We start from the raw sequence: 19,443 nt of genomic DNA, 5'->3' as shown, positions 1-19,443 counted from the left end.
CGTTTCCTGTTTAACGCGTTGAGGCCGGCGTGTACCACCGGTGGATCACACGAGTTTGTTTCGTGAAGCGGCGTACATTCGGCGCCGCCTCACAAAGAAAACCCTGAATATCGGCGCCGGCGACAACGTGTTAATCCATTATAAACAATTAACAAATAAAATCCTATACCAACGTCATCGGACGTTAGATCGAGTCCTTGGAGAAACTAACCGCGGAACGTCTGATTATCCTACTCTGAATTCATCTTATCTACGAGTTTACACGTAAAATCTGAAATTGTAATAAACATACAATCCTTCGTCATAAAAACTTAAAACCCTCAAAACAGTTTCCCTGTTACAGACAGCAAGAAGGGACCCACTAGGCGAGTATCCATGATGGAGCTGTGCTCCATAGAGAAGTCGCAATCGGACAAGTGTACGGAGGACGGATCCCATTCCCTGCCAGAGTGTTGGAATCCTCAACGGATCCGAATGAGCTCGTTCGCATACTCGGCCCAGGTTCCCAGTCTCTCTACCGCCCTTATCACCTCTTCCTCCGAATCGTCGGAGGAGATGGACGAGGAGGAGGAGAAAGCTTGACCTTTGGGGATCGTCGAGGAACAGACGTCATCGTTCGCGGTCGACGAGCGTCGTCTTCGTCGGCCATGGCGGCGGCCACCTCGGCGTTCGTTGTTCTCGTCTCTCTTGCGACGACCTAGCGCTCCGGTCTGAACAGAGGACGTGCCTCTAATATCCTTCGCCCCATTCTAGGGAGATACGATCAATCTTTCGACCGAAAACGAAAATAATATTTGTTCCCCCTTTGACGATCGCCGATCTCGCTCCCTTCGAGGATGGACACTTTAATAAAACTCACACTGGAGACGACGAGCTGTTTTGACAGCTCTTGTTCTCTTCCACAGGACCAGATTACATGACGGAAAGTACCCCTCGTTTTGACTACCGATGCTTTCATTCGCACGCAGAAACGAATGCTTTGGAGTTGCACGGGGTGTCCCAAAAATTGGTCCCTTGTTTGTTTCTCCTTCTTTTTTTTTTTTTAATAATTTCCGAGGGAAATAAAAAATTGTTGGTTCGTTGTGCAAGGTATAATAGGAGAAGCTTTACCTTTTTGTCTTTGTATAATTTCTTAATAGAATAAGGTAGATACTTTTTAGCAATAATTTGTTGAATCATTGGAATTGTGTTTCTCTCTCTTTGGTCTACCAGCAACGGTGAGGGAATCTTCAAGACGTTTGATAATTTAGAGAATAATAGGATTACTTGACACAAGTTCACGACCGAAAGGGAAATTAAGTTATGCGACTGATGATTCATTGATGGGACAATTTCTCGGGACACCCTAAATTAGATCGTCCAATAAGTTCGTCGTCTCTACGACGTTATTTTATGAATAGAGAACGATAAGCGACCAAGATGTCCAATGACCAACCTTCAACAAGGCCAACCTAGAAAAAGCACTTGTAAAGAACGAGTAGGTGAATAGCATTTTGACTCATATTTAAGAATCGTAACTGAAGAATGAAATTCTAGTACAAGTTAGCCCAGGAGTCTGACGTTTTGAATATCCAAAAATTAACTATCCATTGATATGTAAAAAAGGATGAGACTGGACCGAAGTTAAAAACATCTAAATATCAAAAAAATATGAACGAACTTATTAGGCGACCTAACACGTTACTTAGGTAGAATTCTTCGATCTCAGAGGAGACAAACAAGTATTTTCTCGGTTGGTTTAATCGAAAGAATCGTTGACACAATGATATATAATACAGTTGACGTTGTAGTAGCGTGATTTTCGATATAGCGATGTTACCATTTTTCGACGAGAATGATTCAGTCGAGGTTGCGTTCTCTTTTGATACTCGGTGATCGTGTGAATCCATTTTGAATATTCGACCATGAGAGTGATACAAATGAAGAGTGCAAGAGCGAGAGAGAGAGCGAAAGTAAGAAAGAAAGAGAGAGAGAGAGAGAGAGAGAGAGCTATTTTTTTAAACCGACGATACACCTCGTTTCCTCCGTAGCACGACTGATGGATGAAAAGTATTAACGAGTAGACTTGGAGGAACGTTTTTTGGTAGTTGATTTTTCAAATGCTTCCTGAGAAGAATGATTCGTCCATTGGAAGGGAGATGCTTTCGGTCAGCAGGAACGAAAGATTTTTGAACCATCGACGATTCTTCGTCGATGTGTTGCTTTCTGCGTGCTGAGAAAGATCGTGAACCAGAAAAAGCACGCGATTTCTTTCTCTTAGACGCCATAATAGCGTGTATCCCTTGTAGCGACGACTCGTTTTAACGATCGCTCATTAACTTGGTATCGTGGCCTTAAGATTCCTAAAAATATCCTAGCAGCAACTCTGAACCTTCCGGTATATTGTAAAAAGGAAGAAGAAGAAAAACAAGGAGAATGAGATTGAAGGTATAAAAAGGGTGACTTGTTTTTGTGGGAAAAACTCGAGGGACCTTGACACGTGTTGCGTTTAAATGACGATTATCATCATGACATGTGAACGTGGTGATCTCTTTCTTTTTTCTTTTTTTTTTTTCTTTTCAGTTTCTTTGGTAACACCAACGCTAAATAGTCTTTCGAAAATGAAGTATATATATATATATATAAATATTTATATGTATAATATGTACAAGTTTGGTATTATACTCGATACGCAACGCTGAAATCATCGTGCGATTCGCTTTCGAGTTTATAGACGCGAGTCTAGATTTAGACACGCCATATGGCGTATATACTGATGTAAAGTAAAAATGGGGACGATTAATTATTCCTGTTGTATTTCGAAAATATGGAAATGTTGCGGAGAAAAGAATGAGAGACTTGAGGCTGTTCCTTTGTTTCGATATTTGATAAGAGAGTATTTTCTAGGATTCATTTATTATTCATATCATATTCTGCTGTTCGTTTTCTCTAGCGCTATTGGTTCGTATAACAAAAATTCATAATACAATTGATCGATAGATTTCAATTTATCTTCATTTCAGAGAATAATCTATTTATTATTCAGTTTGTTTGACATTATTATTTTCATCGCTACACAGCGAGAGTTGAAAATACCATTGATTGACAAATTCGAAATTGTCTCCATTTCGGGTATATCTATTTGTTCGTTTCGTATCGTGAAATATTCTTCACTTTGCAGAATAGAAAATAGACTGATTCTTCGATAATTTCTCTTTCTTGTGTAACGAAAATAAAATAATTGCGCGGAATATACGATCGATCGATAAAATCCGAACTGATCTTCAAATAGAAGAAAGTAGCGATTCATTTATATCCTACCGAACATTCGCTCTATCGAATTTCTCAGTTTTCTTCCAACGAGACTTCCGTATTTTCCGAAACAACGATGTCCCCTTTTAGATTACTCGTTTTACTCTCACGCTAGATTTTTTGCAGCGATTCTTACGAATTTTCAACTACGAAAAAAAAAAAAAAAAAAAAGGTACTACACTCGGCATCCAAAACATTAAGTCTCGACATGTGTATTCGACATGATGTTATACTAAAAGTACGCGTAAATTTTAGAGAAAACTTTTTGCCTATCTTTATCTGTTTCAAAAAAATTCACGAGGATCACTGCATCAAACTAGTTCGAACACAGTGATCTCTTGAATCATACAGACGAAGAATCTCTACGATCGAAACAATAACAAGAAAACAACAAAGCAAACTGTCGAAAAGATGCTGGAAGATAAGAATATCGAGCATCTCTAATAGAACTCACCATATTACAATCGTCGAAGTCTTTTTCACGCTCTCAAACGCAAACTCACACTCGCTCACATACATACACACACACACACACATGAAAGTTGTTTAAACGAAACGCTCCTCCTCTCCTTAAGTATGGCCTTAAAAGAAGCAGAAAACAGAAAATAAAAAATAACTAACTAAATAAATAAATAACTGACTAACAGTCTCGTGTAGAAAAACAGCCGCGGATATGTCGTAGGTCTGTACTTAACTCATTCAATAAAACCACCGTATGTACATAACGAGACGAGAAACAAAAGATACTGAAAAAGATCGTAAGAAGATCGAGGGAAAAGCCAAAAAAAAAAAAGAAAAGAAAAAAAAGAAAAGCAAGAAATTTTTCTTAGCAAGATAAGGTAGCAAGTTAATCGCGATGACTAATTTGTTACAATCGTTTATCGCGACGCGAAACGAGTGAAACAAACATTGCGACAAGACAAAGTGTGAAACTATGACGGGGAGCTGCCAAGGGAAACTCTAGAATTCCGGTTTTTATGAGAATTGAAGATATTCATTGATTAATTAATAATTCTACACTGGCACTGGCGATTGATTAGATGCTTACGGAATTGAACGATATCGATTTGTTAGCTTTCGATCGTTTAGAGATTTAATGTTATCATCGATGGCGTTTGAATTGGTCGGAAATACGATTGTCGAGAAAGATCGAAGACACTGGAGAGTGTAAACTTTCGTGGAAATGTAATAGTGATTTAAATATGTATACCGAGTTACTTTAGTATTTAATATAAGATGTTAAATACGATAGGTAGTTGATTATTTTAACGGATGATAAATTAGATTAAATTCAATTAATGGTTGAATCGAACGAAGTTAAATATGAAATTCAATTGGAACGTCAAATTACCTTAATAGTGGACCTTAGGAACAACTTTAGAAATATTCGTGAGGCAGAGTACGTTGGAAGGTAGTAGAAAATAATCGCAGCGTGGACATAATCATCGTTAATACTGTTGTGTCTTAACTGGTATTTCAAAAGTTGCTCTTATAACGTTCTACGACTTCTATGAACGCACGTATACGTACGTTTTCTTTAGAATTAATCATAGAGATGTACGTATTTACGTATAAAAGAAAAAGATACTTTGCACGATAGGAGTTTTAGCGCTTCCAAGTTTCGAAGTATTTCTCATTCCACAACTTTTCTATCTAATTATCTCGGAAGTAAGTTTTTCTGGCAAATGAATTTAAAGGAACTTTAAAAGTATTAAAAGTCACGTCCAAGTACTTTTACTAATATTTAACAGCATGACTGATCCGAATAAAATTTCATCCCTGACAGCTTTTCATTTTCAATCTATGAACGCTTCGATTGTTCGTGTAAAAATTACTCTGTAAGCTGCTTCCTTATTACAATAACGTTACCTTGTTGCACGATCGAATGAAAAATATTTCTACTTGGAAAGAAAAGTATCCGACAAATTGTATCTTCGACCAAGACTGCGATTAACGCGATGTCACACAGTTCTTGTCAATTATGGCAGTAGAGTTTCCTTCAGACTCGTTGCTTAGAGAGGACATTTTTCACGCACATCTCGCTTGAATAATATTTGCTTCGAAAGCGAGGGGTTTTTTTGATGGAGATAAAGAACGATTCTCAATTTTCGTAAAAATCGCGGCAGAGTTCGAAATTTCCCTTCGCGCGATATATTCCTGGCGGCCTCTAGTTACCTAGGTCAGACAAATGTCGGACTAGTCTCTAGACGCTAGTCTTTACGCTGTTGATTTGTTAAAATAAATGTTTATTTCGTAAAAAAAAAATAACGTGCTTGTCTTGCAATTATCTTGGCATTTGAAAATTTCCTTCCCTTCTTGCACATCTTCCATATCTCTGTTGCCTTCATTCCTTGCCTTACATTTATCCTACCTTCTTCCTTTCTAATTAAAACATAAAACTAAGCTGATACGTCTTCGAAGTCACCGAACAATTTAGAATAAAAAGCATTTTAAGTTGCAGCATTTTAAGTTTAAAGGCATTTTAATTGTAAGTAGAATGGTCACTAATCTCGCAACTGAGCAAAATTTTTGGTACTTTGACAGTTTGTTATTCGACGAACTGCTTTTCTTCTTCCTAAGATCTATTTATAGCTTCTGAACTAAAAGCTTGCCAAAAATCATCATAAAAACCAATGCGAAATTTTTGAAACGTTATGGAAAAAATATTTGATGATAAATTCACGATTTTCCAGTCGTTTGAAATTGAAATGAAAAGAGGAAAGGATAGATAGAAATTAAAAAGCGTAATAATAAATGAAACTAAAGAAAAACCATCAAGGACAAACAACGAAGCCTCCAACTAACTCGCCACCAACTTCTCGCTAATTAAAGCCGGAGCAATAAAACGATTAGCGACTCGTTAATGAAACTGATGCCTCAACGATCGTTTCGAGATCGACCGGTTAGATCAGAAAGAACCGAACTTCGCAAAAACGTCAGTGTAAACTGGACGATTCTGTCTTCTGTCGCGCGAATCGCAATGCCTGCGGCGGTGTCGTATTTTTAGTTTGCATATCTACGTTTAGTTACGGGCATGAGTTGATCTTTGGTCTGCCCTTGAAACGAACGAAGAAGATCGAAAAACCAGAAAAATTGCTAGTTGGACCAAAAGTCGATGCACGACTTAGGCAAACGAAATCGAGGACTCAATTGTCGAGGCTGAATGATAACGACGATTCGAACGATATCGAGGATAATTTGACTGATAGGCGACATCTTCGAAGTCGAGGACGTGGCATTTCCGGTCAGCGTGACAGAGAGCCGATTTTCGTGTCGATGGAAACGGTATATTATGCTTTAGAAAGATATTGATTTTCTGTTGGGATTCTGAGATAGCACAATGAGAATTTAAGTCTGAAGTTATAATTTATAATTATAGGGTTCTCGAAACTTTGCGTCATTTACTATTTTAAAGCGGAATCATAACAATTTTCATGTCATTCGAGGTACTCCAAGATTCCACGAAAGCAATTAAGCGCTAAATTGAAAATGCCTCTTACACAACTCCATTTATATTTTATATGAGTCGATCGGGGGATAAACAATTCGTATAATAAAAGTTTTCCGATTCTCTTCACCATCTATGGTTGTATATTCAGATATATTCAGTAGGAGTTTATTTAATCGGGCACTGACTAAGATTTCTTTACACCAAATGGAAATCTATTGTGCTTCTATTACAACAGTGGAGTATTCTTTCAATTATTACGATGTTACAATTTCGTTTGATAGACGAACGTTATTTTCGTTTCGTTTTTACTATCGTTGAGTAATTTCGGTTTATTTAGCCTCAATTAGTGGACTATGATACGGCTGCTTTGGAATATCGATGAACTGGTGTTACGATACATAAAATACGAATCTCGTTTATTAATACGTAGAATGTAAATTTCAGTAATAGCATATTAATAATTTTAGTAACAGAATATTAATGGTATAGTTCTAATACTGGATAACGTTTTACATTGTTTGACCTCGTCGATCTCTTATATCACCCACTACTTTATTTCCAAAAGAAGAATTATACATTTAATAATTTGACTATCTAATCAAACTAGTACATCGATTATTTTATCAGTTTAACGCCAAGAAACAAATTAAATTTACAAAAAGGAATAATGAGGCTGAAGCAAGTTGAAAGAACAGGAATTTCTTTTAACTATGCCTCTTTCCATTATATCAATTACTTACTATTTTATCAATTTGACAGCAGAGCACAAATTAAATTGGAAAAATAAAGAACGAATGAATATTAAAGAAGCTACAGAAATAAAATAGCCTCGGCTTACAAAGTAAATCGCATCCAATTACCCAGACATCTTGCAACCGAGATAACTGGGGAGAAAGAAAGAATTGTATGCCCTATTGTACAACGTAGCACGACAGAAGACTTGATACAAGCTTCTTCTATCTGTTTTATCTGTCGCTATTATTTTCGAAGGTCTTAGAGGAGCTTCTGAAGAAGCTGAAAATGGAACACGTTGTTTGGTGTAGGGACAAGGGAAACGTGTATTACGAGGTAAGAGAGTAACGCTAATTATTTCCATTTCCTATTACTCTCTGGCTTTATCTCTCTGGAAAGGTGATATTTCCTGTACCAGCTGGGGAATCATGCGAGAATTACCTGTACTGGCTCACGGAAATGGGGATCGGCGTGAAAATGAACTCCATAGTGAGGTGAATTAATGTCTTCGGTATTTCCCCTCCAGGAAGCTTTTCCAAACGTCTTCGTTCACCTTCCAACAATTTCCAGCGTAATTCCAACTCAGTGCACGTATAACGGTATATGTGGCGTTGGTGCTACACCCATCAAGGATGATTTAGCCAGAAGGTTGTCGGATGTATCTTCTTAACACTAAACCTACCGACACTTCGTGTAACCTGTTCCTACCGTATGCGGTTAAAATGACCGATGATTAAAGAAGTAATAGCTTTTATGATTTAACTTAGATAATAGTTAATTTATAACTAAATGTATATAAATGATAACTTACATAAAATTTCGTCCAAATTTACTTTTGTTTAACCCTTTCGCTTCGGCAGTCCAGTCAGTCCGAAGTACTGGCACTGAACAGAAGGGGGCGCCAGAAATGCGCACAATGTGCGTGGTCGCTGTATATACGTTTTCCTAAGTCTTAAATAACAATAATTCTTGTAAGAACCGTATCGTTTCACTGTCAGTGGATTTAACAGATTTTTTAGCACGAAACAGTATACGATCGTTTGGATGTTTGAAATATATTGTGTAAAACGTTTTAATGTTGTTTCAACAATGAGTAACTCTTAAGAAGTGATTAATCCAATATTTCAATAAAATCAACAGAAAATGTTCTGCCGATAACGAAAAAATATATTATTGACTACAGATGGCACTGATGTATGCCCGATATATGGGCTGCCGAACCCAGGACTCGTAGCGCGGGTGGAAAAAATAAAGATTCGCGAAAAGTAATACGCGTCTTCTCTCAGGGGAAATTACAGATGGGTGTGTTATGGGCTTTACCATCGGGCACAGGTGTAGCCGTGGCTTTGTTACAAGGAAGCAACGGTCCCCTAATCGGAGTTGCCATATCAGCTTCATTGCTACCACTAGTGGTAAACTGTGTAAGTAACGAACGATAAACCCACCGTAGATAGCATAAATATAAGATGAAATAAATATGTGTACGAAAATCACGCGGAAAGAATATGATAAATCCAATTACTTGGTGATTAACATGAAATTGCTATTTTAATGTTAGTCTACGATACTAACCTATAATATTAATCACAATTAACATTCTTGATAGCTTCTAAATGTGTGAAAGGATAGTAAAACACATATTTAATCCGAAAATCAACTGGAAGGATAATTTTAACAGTTTGACTGCCACGCCGAAATCACATGTTTCGCTCAGGACGCCACAGTGTTTTAACACAGTGCACCGTTAGATGTAAGATCTGTTCCAATTTTTTTTTTATTGATGTTCCAATAAAAATGTTTAATTGTTCAATGTGACACTTTTTATTTCAAAGTATCTTCTATTTATCGGTTATATTCAAAACGTCCTAACTATCAATTTTCATTCAATTTTTACAATTGTAGGAAGTTCAAGCACTCCGGTCACCAATGATCACTGTGGCGTCACAGGAGAAATATGACCAACGTGACAGTCAAGGTGTTAACGTAGAATTAGTGTCCATGGTAATAAATTAAAAATTTCTCGTCTATAAAAGAGATTTATTGTCTCGTATTTCACCACTTTTTTCTATAAATTATTTAAAAAGCTTCTTAACGATCGAGTCGAGAATTCACGCGTTTTTCCTCGCTTATTTATTCCCGATCCCGTAAATCGAAATACATATATCTCTATATCCGCGAAAGAGACATTGAAATTGGCCAGCTATCGACACGGACAGACGGAATAATTCGCGAGAGAAGATAGATACGAAAAGAGGTATCGGCAATCGTGCGGCGTTCTCATTCCATCAGGAGTGATTAATGAATGGCAGTTAATCTGACCGTGGCAATCGATGAAATTTATTCCCGCAGGGTTTATTCTGGGCTCTCGGATATATATAGCTAATCTATCGACCGATTAAAATGCCGCACATGAAAGGAGAATAGTACACAGACTGCAACACCTCGTACGTTTATGTGTACACCGATTACCTGCCGGTCGAATTCTTCTGCAACGGGATAATCAGCGCGTGCTTGACCTTTGTTAACGTCATGTGCATCTATATCACGGCCATCATCGTGTTGAAGGTGAACAAGGTCACGAAACAGCTGATTTCTCAAAGATAAAACACGAGAAATCGCCTCTCGCACGTAATGTCATTTTCCCAATAATTTCTCATATCACGATATCATTGTCACGTGATTACGTAAGCAAATGTAATGACGCTAGAGTGATATCTGCGGAGTAGATCTGCTGATTAATTCGCTAAAAGAAAAATTTTTAGGGAATTAAGAAAAATTTGTTTCTATTAATTATTAATAATAGAAACATATTCTTCCTGATATCTTTATAAAAAGAACACGATGTACTAATCAGGTTTATCAAATAATATCTTAATTATGCATTGTTTCTTAAAATTTCCACGTGATTCAGTGCTCTTTTTCGTTATTATAATTTTGTAAGAATTATCAGTTTTAAAATTCGCGAATTCGTAAAACTATTGCTTTGCTCCTGGTGTTCGACCGTTCGCAGAGAGATGCGATCGCCAGGAAGTCGTAAATTCCCGTTACGATTATACAATCGATGCCACGAAACGATCGATCCCCTAATTCGTTTAGGATAATAAAGGTGGTTGAATCGATTATAATCTGAGTTAACAGGTTACAATTTACACGTTCGTTCGGTGCGTATAGATATAAGTTAAACAAGTGAGTGATCTAAAGTAGTAAAGTAGATAAAGGGATGTTGACTGATCTGAAGATGATGAACCAGTCTAGAGATGTTGACTGATTTGAAAATATTGAACCAGTCTAGAGATGATGACTGATCTGACGATGGTAAACCAGTGAAGTTCAGTGACGATCCTGTCCAAGAGGAAAACTATTGCTGGGTGTTGGTCGCCCCACCATCGGACACTTGCGGGTGGAAATGACCGTTGAACATGGGACAAACCCAACTTTCCCATTTTTCACCTGATGGAGCAATAACCATAAGGAACGTCACGGCTTGAATATATTTTATAACGATTAAGGGATCTAACGGTAAACTATAAATGCTTAGTTTTATTACAGTTCCTTAGGATTATTGAGGTCCGACTAATTATATTTGCACAGCTAATTACCGCCTCGAGGGATAGATTCTGGGTTACATACAGAGTCACCGGACGTAACACGTGGAAAATGCAAAATTTCGGTCATGCTATTGTTCAATAAAGAACACATTCAATATTGTTTAATTAAATGGTAAAAAAGATGTAGAATATCTCTTCTGAAAATAGATTTATGGTTTCCGGTTAGATTAAGGAAGTAACCGCGCCGTACATATCGTTTTGGGAACACCATATCCGCTTGGTCCGTGATAAGAACATCTCACGAGATAACAAACAGCTCCCTGGACTCGAAGTAACTACAATGTTTCTGTTATAAAATTTTTTGCTTTTACTAGTTAAGTGGAAATAAGATGAAAATCAAGATAACTGAGAAGAAAATTAAAAGTTTCCAAAATCCTTTAAAAACATGATATATTTTATATTCAATGTTTTATGGTATTTAACGCAAAATTAAAAAAAGAAATATTACCAGCTTTTACGATGGATTGAGCAAAACGAAACAGCGCGTCTTGAAACAAACATTAAACGAAGCAGTGCGTGAAGCTGTAGATGACGAAACATTTCACAAAGTGCAGAGATCGAGTTATGGTCAACACCGTCCAGAAGAGGTAATTAAAATATTAGAAATCACGTAATTTATAGCGATATCTTATGTATGCGTAAATTTAAAAGCTATCTATCGATTACGCAGCTTACACCAAAACTTGGACTCCCCGCTAGCAATGGAATACGTAGAATTAGAAATATTGAACGGAAGCCAGAGGCACCGCCCAGTGGCTTTAATCCACCAGAAGGTTTGGGTAATTCTGGCAGCACAAGTGAAGATTTGGCCGCACTCGATCGCGTGATCACGTATCTTTTGGGACAATCGAGTAACGTCAGCTCTGGCCATTTGGATTCTTGGCGCCGTTCCCATAGGACAAATGCAAGAGGAAATTACAAACAATTGCATAGCTCGGGCACCACTGCGGAAAGAGACGTCGTTGATTCTAACATCGATACAACGTCTCTTTAACCGCGCAGTTAATTAGATTGGTGTTGAAATTTGTATATTGTAGATAGAATGAATATAAACGATACATATATTCCCCAGCGTAACACAAATTTTATTAAAGGTATATGAGATTACTGCATTTCCATTATAACAGATTAAATAGCTTCGAAAATTGAAGTATGAGATCTTAAGTTGTATTAATCTTCTATGGTTGATGGCTCGGTTCCAAAGTATCGGTCGCCAAAGTTACCGATACCAGGCAATACGTAAAACTTCTCATTTATCACAGGATCTAAGGCGGACGTCACGATTTTTACGCGTGGAAATGCGTAAGCTATCGAATGTACTCCTGATTCTGCCATAAGTAGAGATACGAGTAACACGTTCTCCTCAGCAACATCATGATCCAATAAAACTCTGATAGCCATAATGGCTGCTGCACCCGTTGCTACTGTTGCATCCATTAATATTACTTTGTAGTCTTTAATATCTTTTGGTAATCGAAGGTAATAAAGCTGAAGAAAATATTGATAATTATTATGTCAATATTTAAATGATCGTGGCAAATTAGAAAAGTAAATTACATCATTTACCTCTGGTTCTCCAGTCTGTTGGTTGGTTTGTATAAGTATCTTTCCTATTCTAATATCTTTGCATACGTCCCTAACAGCTTGTTCCATAGTTTCACCGGCACGCAAAATGGAAACACCGCATATTTTATCCGTAGCTGCGCGTTTTCCGTGATATAATACTCCTTGTGGTGTTTCTACTCTTACATCCTATAAACACGTGTTTGTAAATGGCAATTAAAAGTCACGTTGGTCACATCTCACTAGCGCTGTGTATTAAAATTTACCTCGAAGGGTAGAAGAGACAACGCGTATTCAATAACCAAACGTATTAGACGTTTGGAATAAAATATAAATTCATCTCTGTATGTTTCTTTGTTTCTTATAAATGTGTGGAGACCCTTTATCTGTGGTGTATCTGGAAGCAGGTAGAGAGAAGATGGCAATGGCTGACCAATATAAGAATGAGCTAATTTTTCTCTGAGTTTGAAACCCCTCTAGAACAAGAAATGAACTAAAGTAAACATAATAAGAGAGATCAAGATTTACGAAACCGATAATTTTACCAGTTGAAGCTGAGTATGTACGTGCTGTACAATGAGTTCTATCGCGACTTCGTTATCTCCGCCACGAGGTACGATAATATCCGCGTGAACCATGAATGGAGCTATATAATAATAAAAAGCGGGCTGTACCATAGTGCTATATTGCTTTAGCACACCCTCCAAGTCCCTCCCTCTTTGCGATATATCTCTACGCAATCTTCGAGCAAGCCTCACATCAGCATCAGTATCAACAAACACCTTCATGTCGCACATCTTGACCAATCGAATGAAGGAGATCAGTGGTAATTTGATTTTTACTTTCGTACCTTACTACTGTTATTCAAACCCACTCATTCCTGCTTTCCTGACAATACATTGACTTACCTTCAAAACGTCGACATTGTAGAACGTCAATATTCCCTCAAATATAATTACATTGGCACCATACATTGTTTTCTTTAAAATAAAAAACAAACGTTATATATACAAAGTATTTTTAACATTTATACACTTATCAATATCTACATACAGTTCTACTTTCTCTGCGATGTGTTACAAAATTATAGATAGGAACTTCCACCATTCTACCTTCCTTTAAACGCTGTAGCGTTGTTTTAAGTAACTCAAAATCGAACGCGTCGGGATGATCGAAATTGTACTCGTTCCGCGCAGCCATGTCGTGTTGTTTTTCATTTAAAACCTATAAGAAAAATTGGATATACTATTTGCATTCTTCTCTATGCAATAATATTTATAACTTTCTCATACTTTGTAAAATGAATCCATGCTAAGAAGTGTTACCCAAGGTACATCTAGAGATTCTATAATTTTTGTTGCAACTGTGGTTTTTCCAGACGCACTGCCCCCACAAATACCTAAAGCAAAACTATTAATAGCATTGTACATTCTTTTCCTTTAAAGTAATAAATATATTTTATGTTTCTATTACTAACCAATTACAAAAGGTTCTACTTGCTGCCCAGCTGAATTGTACCATGGTGGTCTACCAGCTGTGTATATTGTTCTTGTTTTACTTCTAAGGATAGACTCTGCAGAAGTTTTTTTGCTAGATTGAGATAGACTAGTAGTACGCTGCCTCCTTGATCTTGGTGATCTCTGAGAACCTGTCATATAAACACAAATAGTTTCTATTAATTCATTTGAAAAATTATGCGAGGTTGCTTTGTATTATTAATTACATTTCCAAAAAAATACATAAAAGTAAATAAAAATCAAAGAAAAAGGTTTCAACCTTTCAACTATTATGTAGGATAAAGGATAAAGGATAAAGGTACTTTTAAAGGCTTTAACTGTTTTCTTCAAATGACAAAAAGATTCTACTTCGGTAAACCAAGTACATCTTGTTTGCCAAACGCAAGTACTCCATATCAATGACTCTGTAAATAATTGGTACATCGCTTATTTACTTCAAGAAATAAATAAGATGTAAGAATGCTCCAAGATACATTGAGGAGAAAGTATATGAAATCTCACCCGTGGAAGGTGGCCTTGGAGATTGTGGAGTAGGTGTCCCAATGTCAGAACGTCTGCAACGCTCAGCATCCTCGCACAGCTCGTCAGCAAATAAAATTTCCTTGTCGTCCAAACACACTTCAGTATCGTCGCTAAAGCACAGTAAATTCAATGCATATTCGACTGGACAGAAGAAACAGACGGTAAAATATTGTGGTTTACCTTTCAGAACTCGCCGAGCTTGGTGGATCGAAGTGTTGCATTTTAGCTGCCATATTCTTGATCACGTAGAAAAGAAATTACGTATTGTTGCAATACGTTTTACCGAGCTTCTCTTCCACATGCATCTGAATCTGTACTGACAGAAACTACAAACTACAAAGGCAGGTAACGATATTGAAAACGTAGATATTTTTCATTGCCACCTATCGTTCATGTTCCGAAGCAATTTTTCTACACTTATTACCCAGTAATGGGTATTTGAATATGGGTATTTACATATGTAAATATTCTTCTTAAATAATTCAATACAATAGTCTTTGAAATTTATAATTATATTTCTAATCCATTAATTAATTAAATTGGTATTTGTGAAGTTTTGTATGAATTTTGAATAACGTTCGATAAAGAGATAGAAACTCTTGTATGTATGTATATGGTAATATTGGTCCTGTTGAACCCATTACTACCCTTCATATACAGCATTCATCAACATATTTTCCCGCCTGATCCAAATGTTGAAAACGACGCGATAAACTATCTTAGTCATTAACAATATACTTTGTCATTAACAATATTCACCGATTTTTCAAGCAAAAATCGCTTGAAAGTAACTGTAAAGTATGTTCATTAGATAAAAAATTATATCGCATCGCAAAATATTCATAATGTATGATGCGCATCGATACGAAACGAACAAAGTACAGATGTATAAGCGTTAATGTGAAATCGATAAAAGAAGTAATAACTAAACTGCAGATATTTATATAAAAATAGAAACTGTGAAAAACGCACAGAATATTTATGATATGTAAAAATATACAAACTATCCAAAGTAAGCCAGTATATTTAGAAAAAAGAATGATATTTAGAAATCGAAATAAATTTCTAAGTTCCACTTCTCTGATTGCGTTCAGAGAAACGTGAATTTACATAAACATCCGCAGTCTAGTAATAACTTTGTGCGTATGTGTCCCGTTAGTATCCAGGTGATTTAAAATTATTCTTGCAGTGGTGGTGACCTCCCGTGGTAGATGAAATATTCGCAATTGAACCCGGCAGAGTTTCGCGATTACCGCTAATTACTATAAAGATACAGTTGTACATATTACGGATTGTTGGTCGGTTAATAAATCAGTAAGTTCTGTTCAGACTTGTGACTGAAAGCAAAGTGCAAAGTTACCCCGATGCTTCTGCGTGCTGGTCTGTTGTGTGACGTCGTACTGTCTTTTAATAGTCAGCCCCTGTGACCGGTTTTTCCGTCGTTAACAAGACACCGTTGTACGTTGAGACGCGCCCTCATCCGACCTTGAAACCTATAATCGTTCATAGCGTTCGATGTTCAAAACATCGTCTACAAAACTATTAATCGTGCTCCACAGGTTCGAATCTTTTTTGTTTTCTTCGGCGCCTCGTTAACAAGAAGCAACAGTGAAATGGCAAAAAAGACGTACGATCTGTTGTTCAAGTTGCTGCTGATCGGTGATTCCGGAGTTGGCAAAACTTGTATATTGTTTAGATTTTCGGATGATGCATTTTCAACGACATTTATTTCTACGATAGGTAAGGAAAGTTGTCCAAATAATTATCATTCGTGGATTTCCTCGATCAAATTATCCATTATCGTGAATTTTTTTTCGATATAGTAGGTTATGCTACTAAAATAATAATATTGTAAACTGAAGTTAATGAACAATAAATAATTGAATATTGAAGTGTGATTGTCTTATTACATTAAGTGCATAGAGAAATTTGCGTTTCTGAATTAATATCCTGACAACATTGTCATCAAAGTTGATTGTTTTATGTAAATAAATGTTATTATACTGTGAAGTATGTTAGATATATGAACAATATGCTTTTTGTCACTTAGGTATCGATTTTAAAATCAAGACAGTGGAATTAAGAGGAAAGAAAATCAAGTTACAGATATGGTAAGTTGTGAAATATTAAATTTTTCTAAACAGTCCTTAACCTGTATATTTACAGGGATACAGCTGGTCAAGAAAGATTTCATACCATTACTACATCATATTACAGAGGTGCAATGGGTATTATGCTTGTTTATGACATTACTAATGAAAAAACATTTGAAAATATTGTTAAATGGCTGAGAAATATCGATGAAGTAAGTATGATTGCAAACTTTTTTGTCTATACATAAATATAGTCATTTGCAATTGTTATTTATTTTTCTTTTTCAATTAATTTTAGCATGCGAATGAAGATGTGGAGAAGATGATACTGGGGAACAAAAGCGATATGGAAGACAAACGTGTTGTTAGCACAGGAAGAGGGGAAGCGGTAAAGCAGCTATAATTTAAATTGTATATAAGTTACAAAAATGTCACGAACTAATAAATTAATATCCTCCTTTAGATAGCGCGAGAGCATGGAATCAGATTTATGGAAACATCTGCAAAAGCGGATATTAATATTGACCGTGCATTTAATGAATTAACCGAAGCAATATTGGAGAAAACTCATGGAAAGGAACCACAAGATGCTCCTGATAGAGTAACGGTTGATCGAAGGGTGGAAAGGAATTCTAATCGGTGCTGCTAATCTTATATTATTTATTTTAACAGCGCATAATATACTATATATCAGCTCGTGCCACTCAAAATAGATCTGTGGATAGATTTAGAGCATAATTTAAAAAAGCATAATAGTATAATTAAACTCTTCACAACACTGCCTAATCAAATTCAATTGAACTTATTTAATGAGATTTCTGATAAAGATATATCTAAATTTACTTCAAAAAATATAAAAGGAAGAAACTCCAATTTGGAAGTGAAGTTTTTTAATTATACCTGGATTTCAAAGGGTGGGTTATAAATGCTATTTGTCACATATATGACTGTATACTTATAAATGTACTTATAGATGTGTCTATTGCATGTATACAAGCATTAAGCTCCATCACAGCTTTTATAAAGAACACAACAAATCAATAATATATACTGCTGATGGGGCTTTGTTTTCCATGTGAAACTTCATGCGTTGTTGCACGAACAAAGTCAACTAGGAACAATTTGTTTGTTATGAGGCTGCAATTTGTTACCATAATGAGAAGAGTGAGAATGAATGAGGGCTTTTGATCTTAAAAAAATCTATGTGAACATTGAATGCTTTTTCATACGGACATTGCACTACATTGCTTATTTACATCTTAAGTTAAAATCTAAAAGCTTAAGTCCAAGAGCTTTTATCCTACTTGTGTAAGACTAATTTACTACAAATATAAATATTCACGATTTCGAAGTAATTGTTTCTGTTTTCCTTTGGAATACATTTAACTTATAATAATAGATACTTGATAAAAATTGGCTTTATGTCAAATATGTCAATAGTAGTGTTACGAGTAATTATCACAATACATAATGTTTTGGTTTTATAATGTATTAGTAAAATGATTAGTACTTATGATAGTGATTTTAATACTGGTATCGGAATATGCATCGAATATATATAGGGGAACGAATATACGTGGATCGGAAGTGTTTCAATATGGCCAAAAGGGACAATGTATGATAGAAATGTACGCATATTATGGGGAAATGTAATCAAATACTTTACAGATAATATGCGATAGTGTTTACAATACCCCATTTAAGGAAAGTAATCGAAATAAGTAGACCATACGTTGTCGAAGATATGTTTCTCCTAAATTATTTGTTTAAAGAAAAAGCAAGGAATTATTTAAAAATATAGGAAAATATTTAAGTTTCTGTATCTTCTCTCAGGTATTAATCGATAGTAGAAACAACGTTTTTAATATTTTCATATTACCTTCAAAACTTCACTGTAAGAAATGTACAAAAACTCTGATATAGAGCGATAATGCTATAAACAAAGCGAATGTTTTATTTGTGAAAACAAATAATATATCGATACGTATGTGATATATAATATCCTATAATCTTTATTTGTAATCAATTGTGTAAGAGATAGTAATCGTAGCATCATTTTTTAAAATTCGGAACTAGTATCAGTTTACTAGTACTTCTATCTGTGATGAAAACGTATGAATGGTTCAATGTTTGTCAAGTTTGGATTATTCAGTTCTCACGTCTGAAAGCCAAAAATTCCAAACGTAACCCAGCAGAATTTAGAAGTCGAAAAATCCAAACATAACCCACAAAAAAGCGTTTGGAAGGATTAGGATCGAATTTTTCGCAAAAGGGGAGTATGGAAATCGCCGATGCAGTGTTAAAAATGTTAGCCACAAAATGCACAATAAAACGAAGGCCTCCTAGCGACCAAAGACTGGATTATACGCACATTTCTTCTCAGATGCTGAGAAATAAGATGCGGAACGGAAAATGTGCATTCGTACCAGCAGAGGGTAAGTATAAAGAAAATATACAAAATGCTTGGAAGTTTCACTAAATATTGGAAATAAATTTCTTTTTATGTTTTGTTTACAGAAAAGCCACTAAAAAGCACACAAACTAAAAACTGAAATTGCAAAATAATTAAAATGACACTAAAATTAACAGTTCCCAAAAATTCGGAAAAGTGATGTGAAATTCCAGTTATGAAAATAATTGCCACCACCAACAAAATTACATCGATT

General features: G+C 35.8%; 3 protein-coding genes and 1 pseudogene across 10 annotated transcripts in view; 3 read left to right on the top strand and 1 right to left on the bottom strand.

Annotated features, from left to right (window-relative positions):
* Positions 1–5,556, top strand: part of LOC122571623 (probable Na(+)/H(+) antiporter nhx-9) — a 39,703-nt gene extending 34,147 nt beyond the window's left edge. For 4 of the 5 annotated variants that reach the window (XM_043735618.1, XM_043735614.1, XM_043735616.1 and 1 more), the window contains one exon: positions 344–5,556. In XM_043735618.1, coding sequence (XP_043591553.1) covers positions 344–582 — 239 coding nt within the window. In that variant the 3' untranslated portion in view covers positions 583–5,556. Of the gene's footprint in view, positions 1–329 lie in introns of all 5 variants that reach the window. The other variant, XM_043735617.1, reaches the window with a different exon arrangement.
* On the top strand, positions 1,427–12,080 carry LOC122571696 (annotated as a pseudogene).
* Positions 12,081–12,146: 66 nt separating this feature from the next.
* On the bottom strand, positions 12,147–15,017 carry LOC122571631 (uridine-cytidine kinase-like 1). Of its 2 annotated transcripts, XM_043735648.1 has the most exons (10): positions 14,865–15,017; positions 14,664–14,794; positions 14,123–14,293; positions 13,938–14,044; positions 13,699–13,869; positions 13,554–13,625; positions 13,191–13,442; positions 12,912–13,121; positions 12,649–12,834; positions 12,147–12,570 (listed from the first exon to the last, which is right to left on the bottom strand). In XM_043735648.1, the coding sequence occupies exons 1-10, from the start codon at positions 14,915–14,917 to the stop codon at positions 12,253–12,255; spliced, it is 1,671 nt and encodes a 556-aa protein (XP_043591583.1). In that variant the 5' UTR covers positions 14,918–15,017; the 3' UTR covers positions 12,147–12,252. The 2 variants fall into 2 exon arrangements, with proteins under 2 accessions (XP_043591583.1, XP_043591584.1); XM_043735649.1 differs by lacking the exon at positions 13,191–13,442.
* Positions 15,018–15,070: 53 nt separating this feature from the next.
* On the top strand, positions 15,071–18,128 carry LOC122571639 (ras-related protein Rab-10). Of its 3 annotated transcripts, none has more exons than XM_043735670.1 (6): positions 15,071–15,998; positions 16,244–16,424; positions 16,735–16,795; positions 16,851–16,989; positions 17,076–17,165; positions 17,241–18,128. In XM_043735670.1, the coding sequence occupies exons 2-6, from the start codon at positions 16,298–16,300 to the stop codon at positions 17,424–17,426; spliced, it is 603 nt and encodes a 200-aa protein (XP_043591605.1). In that variant the 5' UTR covers positions 15,071–15,998; positions 16,244–16,297; the 3' UTR covers positions 17,427–18,128. The 3 variants fall into 3 exon arrangements, with proteins under 3 accessions (XP_043591605.1, XP_043591604.1, XP_043591603.1); XM_043735669.1 differs by having other exon boundaries at positions 15,071–16,142; XM_043735668.1 differs by having other exon boundaries at positions 15,072–16,424.
* The last annotated feature ends 1,315 nt before the right edge of the window (positions 18,129–19,443 follow it).

This window comes from Bombus pyrosoma, linkage group LG10 (genome assembly GCF_014825855.1).
Source record: "Bombus pyrosoma isolate SC7728 linkage group LG10, ASM1482585v1, whole genome shotgun sequence".
NCBI classification, from domain to species: Eukaryota; Metazoa; Arthropoda; class Insecta; order Hymenoptera; family Apidae; genus Bombus; species Bombus pyrosoma.
The sequence above is the reverse complement of the archived record's forward strand: the minus strand, read 5'-3'. Positions and strand labels throughout refer to the sequence as shown.

Excerpts from the sequence above, each read along its gene's own strand:
- LOC122571631 (XM_043735648.1), bottom strand. The coding sequence starts at position 14,917 with ATGGCAGCTAAAATGCAACACTTCGATCCACCAAGCTCGGCGAGTTCT. Across the intron at positions 14,795-14,864 it reads AGCTCGGCGAGTTCTGAAAG|CGACGATACTGAAGTGTGTT; the intron begins GTAAACCACAAT and ends ACTGTGCTTTAG. Across the intron at positions 14,045-14,122 it reads AGTAGAACCTTTTGTAATTG|GTATTTGTGGGGGCAGTGCG; the intron begins GTTAGTAATAGA and ends GTTTTGCTTTAG.
- LOC122571639 (XM_043735670.1), top strand. The coding sequence starts at position 16,298 with ATGGCAAAAAAGACGTACGATCTGTTGTTCAAGTTGCTGCTGATCGGT. Across the intron at positions 16,796-16,850 it reads AAAATCAAGTTACAGATATG|GGATACAGCTGGTCAAGAAA; the intron begins GTAAGTTGTGAA and ends GTATATTTACAG. Across the intron at positions 16,990-17,075 it reads GGCTGAGAAATATCGATGAA|CATGCGAATGAAGATGTGGA; the intron begins GTAAGTATGATT and ends AATTAATTTTAG.